General features: G+C 40.5%; 1 protein-coding gene across 3 annotated transcripts in view; it reads left to right on the plus strand.

The window, feature by feature from the left end:
- Positions 1-13982, plus strand: part of ranbp10 (RAN binding protein 10) — a 32329-nt gene extending 18347 nt beyond the window's left edge. The window contains exons 4-15 of one of the 3 annotated variants that reach the window (XM_085779899.1): positions 696-863; positions 1132-1154; positions 2001-2185; positions 3096-3208; positions 3435-3543; positions 4119-4267; positions 4369-4585; positions 6610-6749; positions 7051-7199; positions 7935-8046; positions 9748-9889; positions 11107-11309. In XM_085779899.1, the coding sequence (XP_085636025.1) occupies positions 696-863; positions 1132-1154; positions 2001-2185; positions 3096-3208; positions 3435-3543; positions 4119-4267; positions 4369-4585; positions 6610-6749; positions 7051-7199; positions 7935-8046; positions 9748-9878 (1496 nt within the window). In that variant the 3' untranslated portion in view covers positions 9879-9889; positions 11107-11309. Of the gene's footprint in view, positions 1-695; positions 864-1131; positions 1155-2000; positions 2186-3095; positions 3209-3434; positions 3544-4118; positions 4268-4368; positions 4586-6609; positions 6750-7047; positions 7200-7934; positions 8047-9747; positions 9890-11106; positions 11310-13732 lie in introns of those variants that run through there. The other 2 variants (XM_085779898.1, XM_085779897.1) reach the window with 2 other exon arrangements.
- The last annotated feature ends 424 nt before the right edge of the window (positions 13983-14406 follow it).

Here is a 14406-nt window from a genome sequence, read left to right on the forward strand (position 1 = left end):
ACAAGGATTAGATGGACTGACCCATGTATAATGTAGTAGTAACTACCGAGTACTCAGTAGTTAGGTCAGTGTGAACATGTTGGATCCATACTACTGTTGTGTTTACAAGTTGCTTTTAAGTACATCAGCACCTGCAGGAACAAGGAATGAGGGAGTTTAAAGAGCAAATCCTGACATCCTCTCCTCTCCCTCTGTGCTCCCCTGGCTCAGCCTCCTGTGCTGCTGCTGCTGCTGTTCCTGACGGCAGTGACTCACCAGTTTCTTTACATAGACAAGGTCCTCCTGGTGGCCATCCACGGCACTGCACCACATGCCAAACAGTCACAAAGTGTGTCTGTGTGTGTGTGTGTGTGAATTTTCATGAGACGCCTTGCAGGCAGCGCTAGTCAGATGGGAAAATCTGAGCAGCAAGAAGTCAATGAGTAACTGTCTCCCTTTCTTTGGCAGAAGCCACCGTTACAAGTAACCTCCAGCAAGTCACTTCACCTCAAATGCTCTAGTGGAATTACAAACAGTTTATACTGAGCTGCTGCCGCTTGATGTGTGCAGTATTACTGCTGTAAAACAACACGGATATTTATCAGCCTTCAGCTGTGCCGTTCATCCCGGAGGGGGGGGGTTGACTAGCAACACATTTTTCATAAGAGGTCAAGTATAAAGTAAAACATTAATCCTAATCCTTGTTCTATTTTTAGGATGGGACAAGCACTCATACGGTTACCACGGAGATGACGGCCACTCCTTCTGCTCTTCTGGGACCGGCCAACCATACGGCCCGACGTTCACCACAGGGGATGTGATTGGCTGCTGCGTTAACCTCATCAACAACACATGCTTTTACACCAAAAATGGCATCAGTTTAGGTTGGTGAACATGATGAATGGGGATGTGATGTTTGAATAGATACTTAAAAAAAAAAAAAAAATGTTTTAGCTGCCTCTTCCCACTGGAAGTCTCATCAGAGAGAAATCCTAATCAAAACTCAACTTTTCAAAATTGTTTTCAATATGTAATATTATTATGAGTTGTATAATTTTAGTTTCTTTGTCCATTCTAACTCACACTACACACACTAGTGAAAATGTATTCTTTATATTCATAACTTTGACTGTTTTTTCTTTCTTCCTTTAGGTGTTGCCTTCACAGACCTCCCTGTAAGTACCAATGACTAACTTTCATTCATTGACCTGATTTCAGCTATGATTCTGCAGCTACTTGATGCCTTAAAAACACTCAAATACACGTGTAATACAGTGTCCTACACTTTGAGCCAGTGCCCACATCATCCCTTTTATATCATTCCTGTAACTGTAGAAAGTGACATACTGAATAACTGGATATCAGCCATGCAGGTCCATATCTAATTGCAGCTTTTCTTGGCAGTTGGCTTGGAAACTAATTTTTCTTTTTTGTCCAGTGGCCACAGTAACTGGAACATTCCCCTGAAAGAAAAAAGAAAAAAAAAACAGCCACTTTAACGGTTTTACCAACCAAATTGGTGGTAAGAATAGAAACAGAGAGTCAAAACCTCAGTTGGCTGCCGGCCACAGTGGCTGCAGGAGCAGATGGAGTTACCAACCCCTGTCAAAGCTAAACAGCATTCAGCTGGGTGTTGGTTGATTTCATGTCCTGTTTGGTGGCTTCTGCATATGCCAAAGAGACAAAGTACTAAAGAGCTTGTTTATAGTTTGTGCTATTAGCCAATTTGTTCATCCATTCAACAGTTTTCTACTACAGGAACTTTACCGCCCACATCCATCAAGCCTGATAAAACTCTGAAATATTTTGTGAATAAAGCATGTACAGTACTGTAAGAAACAGGATCTATTTATCTTGTGGTTTTGATCTTGTTCTCTCTTGTCTTTCAAGTCAAGTCACAGTTTATTATTTATAAAGCACATTTAAAACAACCTCAGTCGACCAAAGTGCTGTACAGTTGTAAAAATACAATATAGTTAATCATAAACACTATAATAAAAGGAGTCTTTAATTTCTTCCAGCCCAATCTGTACCCCACCGTGGGGCTCCAGACCCCGGGTGAGATCGTAGATGCTAACTTTGGCCAGCAGCCGTTTGTCTTCGACATCGAGGACTACATGAGTGAATGGCGGGCCAAGATCCACGGCATGATCGCTCGCTTCCCCATAGGAGAAAGACTGGGAGAATGGCAGGCCGTCCTGCAGAAGTAAGATTCATCACAACCATGAATCCCAACACACACATGTGCATACGTCTCACTAATATAGATCACTGTTCTATGATAGTTGTCTTCCCATTTTCCGATAATAACTGTAACCCCGATCTGCCCCTGATGAAGGAGCGAGGGCCCATTAAAACCTCTTATCTTGTAAAGACAATGATCAACACCACCTGTTTGTTGTCTCAAAGTTGAGATAATGACGCTGTAGCAAAGGGGAGCGATGCTGGATCAGGCAATGTAAAAAAAAACCTGCAAAAACATGTCACTGTTCTGAATTTGCATTGAGGGACTGCAGAGAGTTCCCTTGGGAGAACAGACAGTCTACAGCAAAAAAAAAAACTCTGCAGTAGATGAAAACATGATAACTCACATCTAATGCTTCTGAAATAAATCTGGATATGTCTGTTTTGTTTTGAAAAATTATTATTTTTTTAATGCTCAGAAGTACATCTTTGGCATGTTCTGTCTTTATTTGTAAGTGATGAGTAGAAAAGTAATGGAAAATTAGGAAGGCATCAGGACTGAAATCAAACCAAGGAAATTGATATCACTGCTGTTTTTATATGTTTGTTTTTTAAACTGGTAAAGCTCAGTGTGCTACCACTTAGTATAAGTATATCACTATCTTTGTGTTTTCTTCCATTATAAGGGTTTTAGTCACAGCAATGGGTCAAGATTCAAAACAATAGGCCCCACATTACCTATAATGCAGTTTTTATGACATACCCCTGTTTCATGAACACACGTGTCCTTCACACCCTGAGTTTGCAACCTTGGTTTTCTGTTTAAAACACTCAGCAAGAGAACGAGTAAAATTGTATCAGTTGTGAATTTGAATTTGTGAAGTGGGATAAATAAGCTCCAATGGCCAACTTTTGTCATGTTTTGTCTGCAGTATGGTGTCCAGCTACCTGGTGCACCATGGGTACTGTGCCACCGCAACAGCCTTCGCCAGAGCCACAGAGACTATGATACAAGAGGACCAGACATCTATAAAGAACAGACAGAGTGAGTGAACGAAACCAGTTACACCCACATCTTCATTTGATTTGTTGCAAATGTTACATACTTTATACATGAGGTCATTTAACAGCGCCAGACTTGGATACTATGGGAATTGTTTGGCCCTGATGACCTGTGGTCTCACTGGCCTCTATCAAATGTATGCTGTGAAAGCAATGGCTCCTTTTTGATCGATACACTGTGAATAGCATCTTGTTTTTTCATGTAATAGGAATACAGAAGCTGGTGCTGGCAGGACGGGTGGGAGAAGCCATAGAAGCGACTCAGCAGCTTTATCCCGGCCTGTTAGAACACAACCCCAACCTACTATTCATGTTGAAGTAAGTCAGCGAGACCACGCATCCAAGATTCAGACCTAATATCTTATTTCTAGCTTGAATCAATGTTATCTCCCATTTATTAACCAGTACACTGCAAAAACCCTAAATCTTACCAAGAATATTTGTCTTACTTCTCGTCAAAATGTAATTTCTAGTCAAAACAAATCTCATTATACTTAAAATAAGATAAGTAGTAGTAGTAGTAGTAGTAGTAAGTAGTAAAAAGTAGCTTGTTTTTAGACACTTTTTACTTCTTTCAAGGATATTTTCACTTGAAATAAGTAGAATTTTAGACAATTATAGTTCCGTATAGTGGAGCAAGTTTTTCTTTCTTATTACAAGCACAAAAAACTTGCTTTCACTGGTAGATTTTTCTACTTATTTCAAGTGAAATTTTGTTTGAAACAAGTGAAAATTATCTAAAAACAAGTACATTTTTAGGCGGCAAGTCTTATTTTAAGTGGAAAGAGATTAGTTTTGACTAGAAATGAGACATTTTGACAAGAAATAAGGCAAATATTCTTGGAAAGATTTTGAGTTTTTGCAGTGTAACACCAGTATGCTCTGCCCTTTAGGTGTCGTCAGTTTGTGGAGATGGTGAACGGTACAGACAGTGAGGTTCGCTGCTTGACTATTCGCTCCCCTAAGTCCCAGGACAGTTACCCCGGCTCACCCAGCCTTAGCCCCCGCCACGGAGCCAGCAACACACACCTGCACACTGGAGGTAACACACACAACACAACACAACACACACTGACAGAGTTGTCACCATAAAAAAAGCAATGATTTCATTGATTCATTGATTCATTGATTTCTTACACCCAGGAGCAGACAGCCCTACCTGCAGTAATGGTGTCACTCCCCCCAACAAGTCAAAGAGCCACAGCGCCACTGGCAGCAGCAGTGTCAAATATCCCAGTGCGTCCTCCTCCGCCTCCTCCTCCACCTCTTCCTCCCCTTCCTCGGTCAACTACTCCGAGTCCAACTCCTCTGATTCCACCAAGAGCCAGCCGCACAGCGCCAACAGCACCCAGGAAACCAGGTGAGAAGGCCCGTCACAACCAACCAGGAGGATATGTATCTGGTTGCTGCTACTGGTATCAGATGATATTAGACAACATGACTACACATAAACAAAGGATGGACAGTTGATCATTAAGTGGACCACATGGGTGGATGGATGGTTCGTCATTAATAAATCATTACCGCAGTCATTCACTGTAGCATTTTGCTTCTCCACTGCCCTGAATATTTCAACGAATTAACCTAAACAATGGCACTTACAGGGTTTATGTTGATTCCAGTCTCTTGAATATTACCTTGTAATCAAACCCAAGTTTACACAGGTTACAATGGGAAGCAAAAACCTCCCCTGTAGCAAACATAAAAGACAAAAACAATAAAACCATAAAGCAAGAAAAGCTAGAAAAAGAAACTTTCTCCTGAGCAGCAGCAACAATTACTTCCAGTTACTTTCATTGAGTAGCTTGTTACTTTTATTGCCTGTAAGAACAATGGCCAAAAGATCCAAGGAGGGAACTAATAATGATATTTTACATAATAACTTCAGTTAAAGGGATACTTCACCCAAAATCGACAATTCACCAATTTTCTACTCACCGTCATGCCAAGGAAGGGTTCGGAGAACTTTTGGAGACATGAAAATGCTTTTGGAGTTCCAGGGGGTTTCGGCTGGCAACGGATTTTCATATAATGGCGGCGGAGAGAGTTCACTTTTGAATCGTCCAAAACACACACTATGAAACATCCAAATACCTCCATACTGTTCGTCCGTACTGACCCAAGTGTCCTGAAGTCGCAACATGAAAAAGATTTGCTGCGAGATGTTCTTCCGTGTTTACATCAAACATCCAATCGTTTACAACCACGAACAAACATCTCACAGCAAATCTCGTGCATGCGCACAAACATCAACAGAGACACTGGGAGCTACTACTACAACAAGGATAACAACTTTTTCATGTGGCGGCTTCAGGACACTTGGGTCAGTACGGACGAGTAGTATGGCGGTATCTAGATGTTTCATAGTGTGTGTTTTGGACGATTCAAAAGTGAACTCTATCCGCCGCCATTATATGAAAATCCGTTGCCAGCCGGACCCCCCCTGGAACTCCTAAAGCGTTTTGACGACTCTGAAAGTTCTCCAAACCCTTCCTTGGCATGATGGTGAGTAAATGATTGGTGAATTATCGATTTTGGGTGAAGTATCCCTTTAATCCCTTTAAAGCTCCAGTTGGTAAGTTGACGAAAGTGAAAGTAAACTCCGCGACTTGGTCGGAAATTTCAAGACAATACTCCGTCAGGTCCCTTTATGAACCTCTGCCAAGCGCCCCACACACACACACACACACACAAAGTAGCCATAAACGCACCCACAGAAGATGTACCGTATCCATAGCACGACGTGTAGGAGCTGCGATTGGCTGCTCATCCTGCTCCCTCTACCTGACTGGTGGAGAATCGTCGGTCGCGGTGGATTTTGGCAAATACGATTACAGGCTGTAGGTGGAGCCAGAGGAGTTGGATTTTGTCCTAAATTACTCATTTAATGTCTGACCATCAGAATATAGTGACAGTTCCAGCAAATATGACTGAATAATTGTTACCAACTGAAGCTTTAAGTGTCAAATGCAGTCTTGATAAGTTGATGACCGAATTACATTGAGCATTCTGTGTTACAGGAGCTGTTTGTAAGTTTTCCGAAGTGCAATGTTAACCAGCCCCAACAACTCTCACCATTTTCCAATAGCAGCTCACTGTAGCCTCTGCACTGACCGACCTGAAGACTATAAAGACTATTGTCCTGTAAACACAACGATGCCTGAAGCTCTTGTCAGGCAACAATCATTTACCACCCACTCTCAGCAGGAAACTACATTCAGTGGCAAAAAGAAAGAAAACAAAAACACACACACACAAAAAAAGCCCTTTTGAACAGGTTGTTTACAGTGCTGTCTTGTGAAACTTCGGCCTTCGTGTTTTTCTATTTCTGCGTGGTATTGTGTCTCTTTATCTGTGTGTGTGTGTGTGTGTTTTTGTGTGTAGTGACAGTGAGATGGAGATAGAAGCAGAGCACTATACCAACGGGGTTGTTGAGGGCTCCTCAGCGCGGATCATGAATGGAACATACAAACATGAAGAGATCCTTCAGCCAGACGACAACAGCATTGGCAATGGGGTTACAGGTACACAGGGTACACACACACACACACACACACACACACACATATATAGACAACAGCTTTACAAACCCCTGAAACTTTCTTGCTGCTGTTATTATTAATTTTTCCCTTTTACTGTTTTCATTTTAATGTGCTTTATTGTATTCCCCACTTTTCTCTCTCTCCTATTCCCAGTTTATTATAACTACATTTTCACAGCAGGTTTATTCTGCGTGTGTGTGTATTGTAACTATGTTTGTTTGTGTGTGTGTGTGTGTGTGTGTGTGTTTGTGCGTGTGTGTATGCGTGTTTCTGTTGCCAGCAGATGAGGGTTGTAGTAATAGCAAACAGCTTTGTGGAGGGAACCAGGCAGCCACAGAGAGGATGATCCAGTTTGGACGGGAGCTGCAGGCGCTCAGTGAACAGCTGTGCCGCGAGTACGGCAAGAACGCAGCACACAAGAAGATGTTACAGGTACACACACACACACACACACACACACATAACTGCATGTGCACACGGGCTGGAGTTCAACCAACAGCTGTGCTACAACAAAATAGAAACTGGTGCCAGAGCTGAAAAGGTTTCATGTTGGCACCAGTTAAAATCCTGGTGTTCTGGACACTCTGCAGGAACTGGAACAATGTTTTATTTCCAGTAATGAAGCTGTAAATAAATCGAATAGAGTCACAACGATCTTACAACAAGTGGCACAGTCGTTCCCGAGCGGTCCGTGATTTATAAGCAACCACTGTGAGAACAATATAAGCCTTGGCAAACAACACAAACCGCATTATAATGATGAAGTTATAACCAAAGGGCTTGTTTCTAGTCTCTGTAAACGGTAGACTATTTTCTAATATCATAAGCATTACACAATAACAAAATATCCATCACAACAAACTAGACCCATAGAAATGGACACGTTTTTAAAGGGGATATAATTCAGTTAGTAACCACCAGGTGGCAGAAAGACTTCAACCCTCACATAGAGCACAGTGGTGTAGTAGGAGCTCAGTACGTTGTTGCCCAGTGACTCATGGCCATCTGATTACAGTAAAAGTATCTGTGTCTTATGACCCAGATCTGAAAATGTACAGGTTGATTTATTGGAAACTGACACCTGGAGAACCAAAACAATGAGCTGAAAGAAGCTAAAATACTAATTTACACTGACCAAACATCTGTCTGTCCGTCTTTTGTGTGTAGGATGCTTTCAGCCTGTTAGCGTACTCGGATCCATGGAACTGTCCCGTTGGCCAGCAGCTAGATCCCACGCAGAGAGAAGCACTCTGCTCCGCCCTCAACAGCGCCATACTGGGTAAATATTGTCTTACACTCACATCAGCAGGGTTTTTTAATGTATTTTTTTTATTGTTTTCAATCATAACATAAGAATAGACGAATATTCACAATCCAGGTGCATCTCAATTAATTGAAAATGGAAAAACAAGTATTGAGTTCATATATCAGGAGGCTAACATTTCCATATTAAATATGCTTTTTTTAATTGGTCTTTTGTAATATTAATTTTTTTTTTTAGAATACTGACTTTTAGGTCATTATTAAATGTAGGCCATTATCATTACAATTACAATAAATTGAATAAATACAGACATGAAATGTTTCACTCTGTGTGTAATGGATCTATATAATGTGGTAGTTTCCCTTTTTGAGTTGAATTACTGACATAAATCTACTTTTCCATGATATTCTAACATATTGAGATGCAGCTGTAGTTGGTGGTTATAAAGAGAACAGTGCAGTTTTCTGACAGAGGTTTTTGACGTGTGACAAACAGGACACCGATAATGGCACAGTGGCAGGCTAGCATTAGGTCAACTTCCAGACATTGAATCGAGAAAAGGTTGCCAGGCTGACATAATGTACCTGATTTTCTCTAAATGTAATACATTCCCCAGCTCCCTTGGCAACACTTTGAATGTAGAAACCTTTTAAGATTTATAAGATGGTAAAATTAGCTTTCTGACTAACACTGTTGAGAGGGAAATAGCCCTAGTCTCTGTCTACTTTTGAGTGGGGCTGAAAAACTCAGCAGGTTTTTCTTTTACTGTAACTTGAAGGTGAATGAACAAACATGCTGCAGAAAGAAAGAGATTAGTTTTAACAAATGTCACACATTTGAATTATACAAAATTCATACAAAATGAATCAAATTATCGGCTTGTATTTTATCTCTCTCTTCTCTGCGTTGATTTCTTTTTTCTTTTTCTTTTTAACTTGTTTTGGATTTATATAAAAGGGCCCTTGTGCTCCAATTTCGTACCAGGCGCAAGGTGGCATAGCCTATTCAGTGCTAATTTCGTCCAGCACAACATCGTGCGCAGCCAATTAGGCACTTTGATATACTGAGGTGTATGTGCCGATATGGGTGTGGTGGCGCAGTAGGGGGAGGAGTCAACAGATTCAGCCTGGCGCAGTGACACTTTTGTGCCAAAACACTGCGCCAAAGGTGCGCTGAAAGCTCGCCAACTCCAAATGTCCAAACATCCAAACATCCAAACGCACATTCTAGTGGTAATTTGGCTGCCCGGCGCACGGTGTGCCCGACAGTCGGCCTGTGGAGGTCCGTTTGTGTTACCACCCGGACCAAAAGATCAGTTTCCTTCTGGAACAAGTTTGGCCTTCTGGCGTCGCTGTCTCCTTCGTCCATGTCGAAATATTAAATAAAAATTGCAGTGCGCCTCGCCCGCAGGCAGCACATTTAAAGGTGAGGAGAGGACTCGGCTGTGTTAAACCCACTCACGCCTTCTCCCCTCCCTCCCTTGCAAAGTGCGCCTGGTCTACGAAATTAGAGCCCCTTATGTCTCCCACAGTGCAGTGAGCTGACATGAACTTAAACAGTGAAGAAAAAAATATGATTAGTGTGAACTTAAGCATTGCAATGGTCATGGCAAATACACCGAAAACAAACACATACACATACACATAAAAAGTAAGTAAAATGCCGCTCCCTAACAATTGCATCTTGCCCCCACCTGGTTGTGTTTTTCTGATCTAGAGTCCCAAAATCTGCCTAAGCAGCCTCCACTGATGTTAGCACTGGGTCAGGCCACAGAGTGTGTTCAGCTCATGGCCCGAGTCCGGTCCGGTTCCTGCTCCTTCGCCAGAGTAGACAACTTTTTGCACTAGCCCAGGTCCAGGTGAGTCACTTTAAACAATGGAAAACACTTAGCTATCGGTTGTTTGTTAGAGAGGTATATCATTAAGACATAACGGGTCTCATGCTTTAACCGCTCATACAGATTTGTTCATATTATGTAGCATGTATGAGAAATTAGCTTTTTCTTTCCAAGTTAGAAATGACCTGTTACATGGGTCATGTGCAGATAGTCTGCCTTTATGCACAGGAGGAAACACTTGTATGAATTTTATAATTACAACAATTATATTATAATGGTGACTTCATATATGTAGTCTTTTTTATCAACTAAACTAAAGAGTTAACAAACAATTTGTCACTTAATGTATAATGGAATATATTCTCTCGTCCATCTGCATAAGTGTCACACTGCTTTGACCACCACCTCTTTTATGTCATGGACATTTTTACCATTTCATTTAATATCAAACAAGCCACAAGTTTAATTGTGGTGCTATCAGGCGCTCTTTGACGTGAGCTACACCATCATTGGTTTTGCTTGTTTCAGCTCCTCTGATATGACCACTGTTAAATGTGTGTTGTCTGTTCTCATGCAGCACTCTGCAGTGTGAGAGTTTTTGTGACTGAAACCGCACATCAGCAGATTAGTTGACATTGCATCAATTATAGAGGGAGGTGACTCTGCTAATTATCAAATCTTATGCGCTCAGCTTTCATCAAGGTGAAACAAGCAGTTTTTTCGCTGTGAATTTATGATGGAAAAATGCAGAGAGGATGAGGAAAATAAAACAGAAAATTAATCGCATGAGGCCCAGTGTTGCGTCAGTCAACAGCGATCACAGCTCCGCATCAACCAAAGGCATTTAGAAGTAACCATAGCAACAGTATTGATGCTTTACACAATTACAAATGGTTGCTGTATTGACTGTTATCATTAAATAATTTATTTTTTTAGCTTTCATTTTTTATTTTCCAAGGTAAATGACGTGTGACACTTGGCCTCTTGGGTGTCCACAATAGACGATAATGGAATAATAATAATAATGACGATGCTACTGTAAAGCAGTGACCATCTCATTCATTATTTTTCTTTAGTGGGACACCACATTGTGGCGAGAGGTCAATTACTCCAAAACAAACAAAGTGAAAAACAAAACAGGATATTTATGCTGTACATAAATAATATAAATGCAAAGTGTTTTAATCCTGCTGCATTCAGTCATTACCTTGCTTAGATGATTGCCCGTCTCTCCACAGGTTAATGTTAAGTAGCACTGAGAGAAGGCATGTCCAGCAGGTAGTTGTCATGGCGACGGAGGAAAGAGCATGCGTGTGATTGGTGTGTTTGGCTGTCCGTCAGACCAAGTCAGCGGCACAGACAGAGGAGCGGAGGAAAGAGCAAGAGAGAAGAAAGCTTCCTTTTAATTTAGTATTATCAAATAAAGAAACGTGTGACACTATTTAAAGATAATTAATTATTATTCTGTTTATCTAGCCTTTTTTTTTTTTTTTTTTTTAGTTCTTTTTTTTGTCAGTTTGTTGTGCTCATCCTGGACAAAACAAATTGTAATTCCCCTTTTCTTTTCTTTTCTTTTCTTGTTTTAATGGGTGGATTTTGATTCCCTACAATCAGTATTTTTACTCACATCGTTGTTGTTGTTCACCATATCACAGACCACAATACTCACAGCTGGTTGCCACAGTGACCCCCACGACTGCAGGTCAGGCTTAACAGAACCTGATGTAAATGAAGAAATAATAAAAAAAAAAAAAGACAGACCGACTCTGTAGTACAAACTCTGAGCTTTTTATTCAACTTCTACCAGGAAGTGCATTCATTTATTTCAACAAGTTGCCAGCATGAAAACACCTCTGACTGAGTGGAGCAGATCATTAGCTCTGGTCAAGTGCAGCGCAGTTGTTAACACTAACGTTGATTGAAATCCAACTTATGTAAAACATAACTTGAGCCCCCAATTATTCCAGGAAGTTGAACATTTCTAATATATAGTTATACTGTGAGCTAACACATGAGTAGCCAAAGAAAAAAGTACCCTTCCTAAAAAATACATCACTTGTGTTGTGTGTAACATAATTGAAGTGGCACACGTTGCCAGTAACCAAGGGGAAAAGGGTGATGGCAAGTGATTGAACTGAAATATATATATATGGAAGTGTTGAAGCCTTAATTTTGCTGTGAATTCCACAGCGTCGACCAATCAGTGAGGTGGTTGCAGGTGGCGGAGCTCAGCCCAAGCTTGCATCTACAACACCTGCTCTCAGGACTGAGGCACTATTACCCCGGTCACCTTGAAGCCAGCATAGAGAGAAGCAGTATCAAAGGCAGACTAACAAGCAAAGTGTTTGTGTGGCTAAAAAGTCAATCCACTCCAGGAGTCTTTAATTTTTTCCCCCCCCTTTTTTTAAATTTATATACTATATATATCGTCCACAGTCTGACCTGCTCTGTGCATGTGCTGTCGCAATTAGAATTTCAAAAAGGTAAAAGTCATTTGCCAAACAAAAAGGTTTTTTAATTGTAGGGTGCACTTTGTGATAATTGAATCACAGTCTCTGTTTCTTTTTTATTTCAAACCACTTAAATCCAGTCCTGTTTGTAAGGGAAAGTGCATTTTTTTGGTTCCTAGACAGAGATCTCTCCATTTCTCTTACGAACTGGACTATGACTTCTCCCCTCCACTTGATAGTGGGGCCATTATGTTGTATGTAGCCCAATGTATCAAGATTGTCCCCTGAATGTTTTTTTTTCCACCATGTATATTAACATGAATGCAACATGAAAAAGAAGGATATTTTCATTGTTCGCTGCTGGCCACTATGAGATTTACAAAGAAGTTGAGAGACGTCACTTCTGCAGGAGTTTGTATTTTAGAGTCGCATCAGTGGTAACGAAACTACCAAATACCGCATAAAGCTCCAATATTCAATAACTAGGACATAAAATAAATCCATACAAAAATGATGGATTGAAATAACATAACCAAACCATGAAATTGTAAACTAATGCAATACAATGTTTAATGATATTAGAGTAACTCAACCCCTCATTTATTTTACTCCCAGCGCAGGCTCAGAAACAGCTATCTGAGGTTTAGCTAGCTAGCTCCTGTTTGCTTGTAGCAAGACCAAGTTGACCAATTAGTTATTGCTGCTGCTCGTAAACACACATTTTTTTATTATTATTATTTTTAAATTAAATGTCTCAAGGCTATACACGCCCCCCAATGAGCAGGCTAACTAGCTGGGCTGGCGTGAGCTTGGATTTACTACTTAGCATTTAGAGCTAACATTAGCGGGTTAATATTAATTTGGCTGTGTTGTGAGTGACTCTGTAAAATCTAATCAGCTCTATGAATGACATAAACACAGATTTTATGCATTAACAAACACACAAACACACTTTTTTTTATGATAAAACAAGCATAAATACACGTTCAATGCCGAAGTTGTTGTAGCCAACAGGAGTTATCCAGCTAACCAGGTGGACGATAAAGAGCCTGAATTCTGTTTTGATCTGTGAAAAAAATATTTCTTTTGAATATTAAATTGTGGTTTTTCACAATGTTGTGTTTATTTATTTAATATTGGACATATAATTTGGGCATTTTAAAACATAATTGTGTATGCCTCATGTTAGCGCTAAGCCGTTGTTAATTTGTGAGGTCAAAATCATCACCATCATCATCATCATCTGCTTTCTGTTTCTGTAAACTGATTATGGTTTGTGGCAAAATTACACCTCTGACTCGACTGCACCCCCATTTTTGATATGAATCATTAGTCTAATTGGGTTTCAATCAAAAACAAAAATGTTCCATCCCACAAGTTTTATCGAAAGCATTTTACTTTTGTTTTTACACAGGACCTATTTTCAACCAAATAGCAATGACTGAATGTTGTCTGACTAGTGGCAAACCGTCACTCTCGCTGCTTTGTTGTGACCTGGGAAAATGGCTCATGGATCCACCCTGAAGTGTATATTTCCATTTATGTGAGAATTTCCATCTAAGGTAGAGAAATATATAATACCTGAGATGTGTGTATGCAGTGTGGGGTTTACTACAGGGTATGTGGTCAAACTTTATACCAGGCTGTTTGTTTTGGGTTTTTTTTATTTTATTTTTTTTGGATAAACACACCTTCTGCTATAATAGGAATTATTCTAATAACTACACAGAACTACACTTGGCATCTGCTTCTACAGCTGTAAAGGACTTATGTTACACAAACACACACACTTGACTTAACACACAAAGACACACCTGTACGTGAAAGAACAACCTCTGTTGCATACCTGTAGGGAACAAGTCTCCCAGCTGTCCTTCGTGTTTGAGCCTGGGTTGTGTCTCAGCGCTGTTACTACCACACACACCCCCTCCTCTACTCCCTGCATAGACATAGCCACTGATGTGATCAGTGATTGTTTTAAGGACTGGAGGGATGTGAATAACTTTTTTTTGGAAATGGGCCCCGAGGCCTCTGAAGCCACATGGACTTCTTCTTGGAGAGGCTGGGGAAATGGATTAAAGGTATCAC

This window comes from Trachurus japonicus, chromosome 6 (assembly GCF_045865225.1).
Source record: "Trachurus japonicus isolate A0001 chromosome 6, Traja_1.0".
Classification (NCBI taxonomy): Eukaryota; Metazoa; Chordata; class Actinopteri; order Carangiformes; family Carangidae; genus Trachurus; species Trachurus japonicus.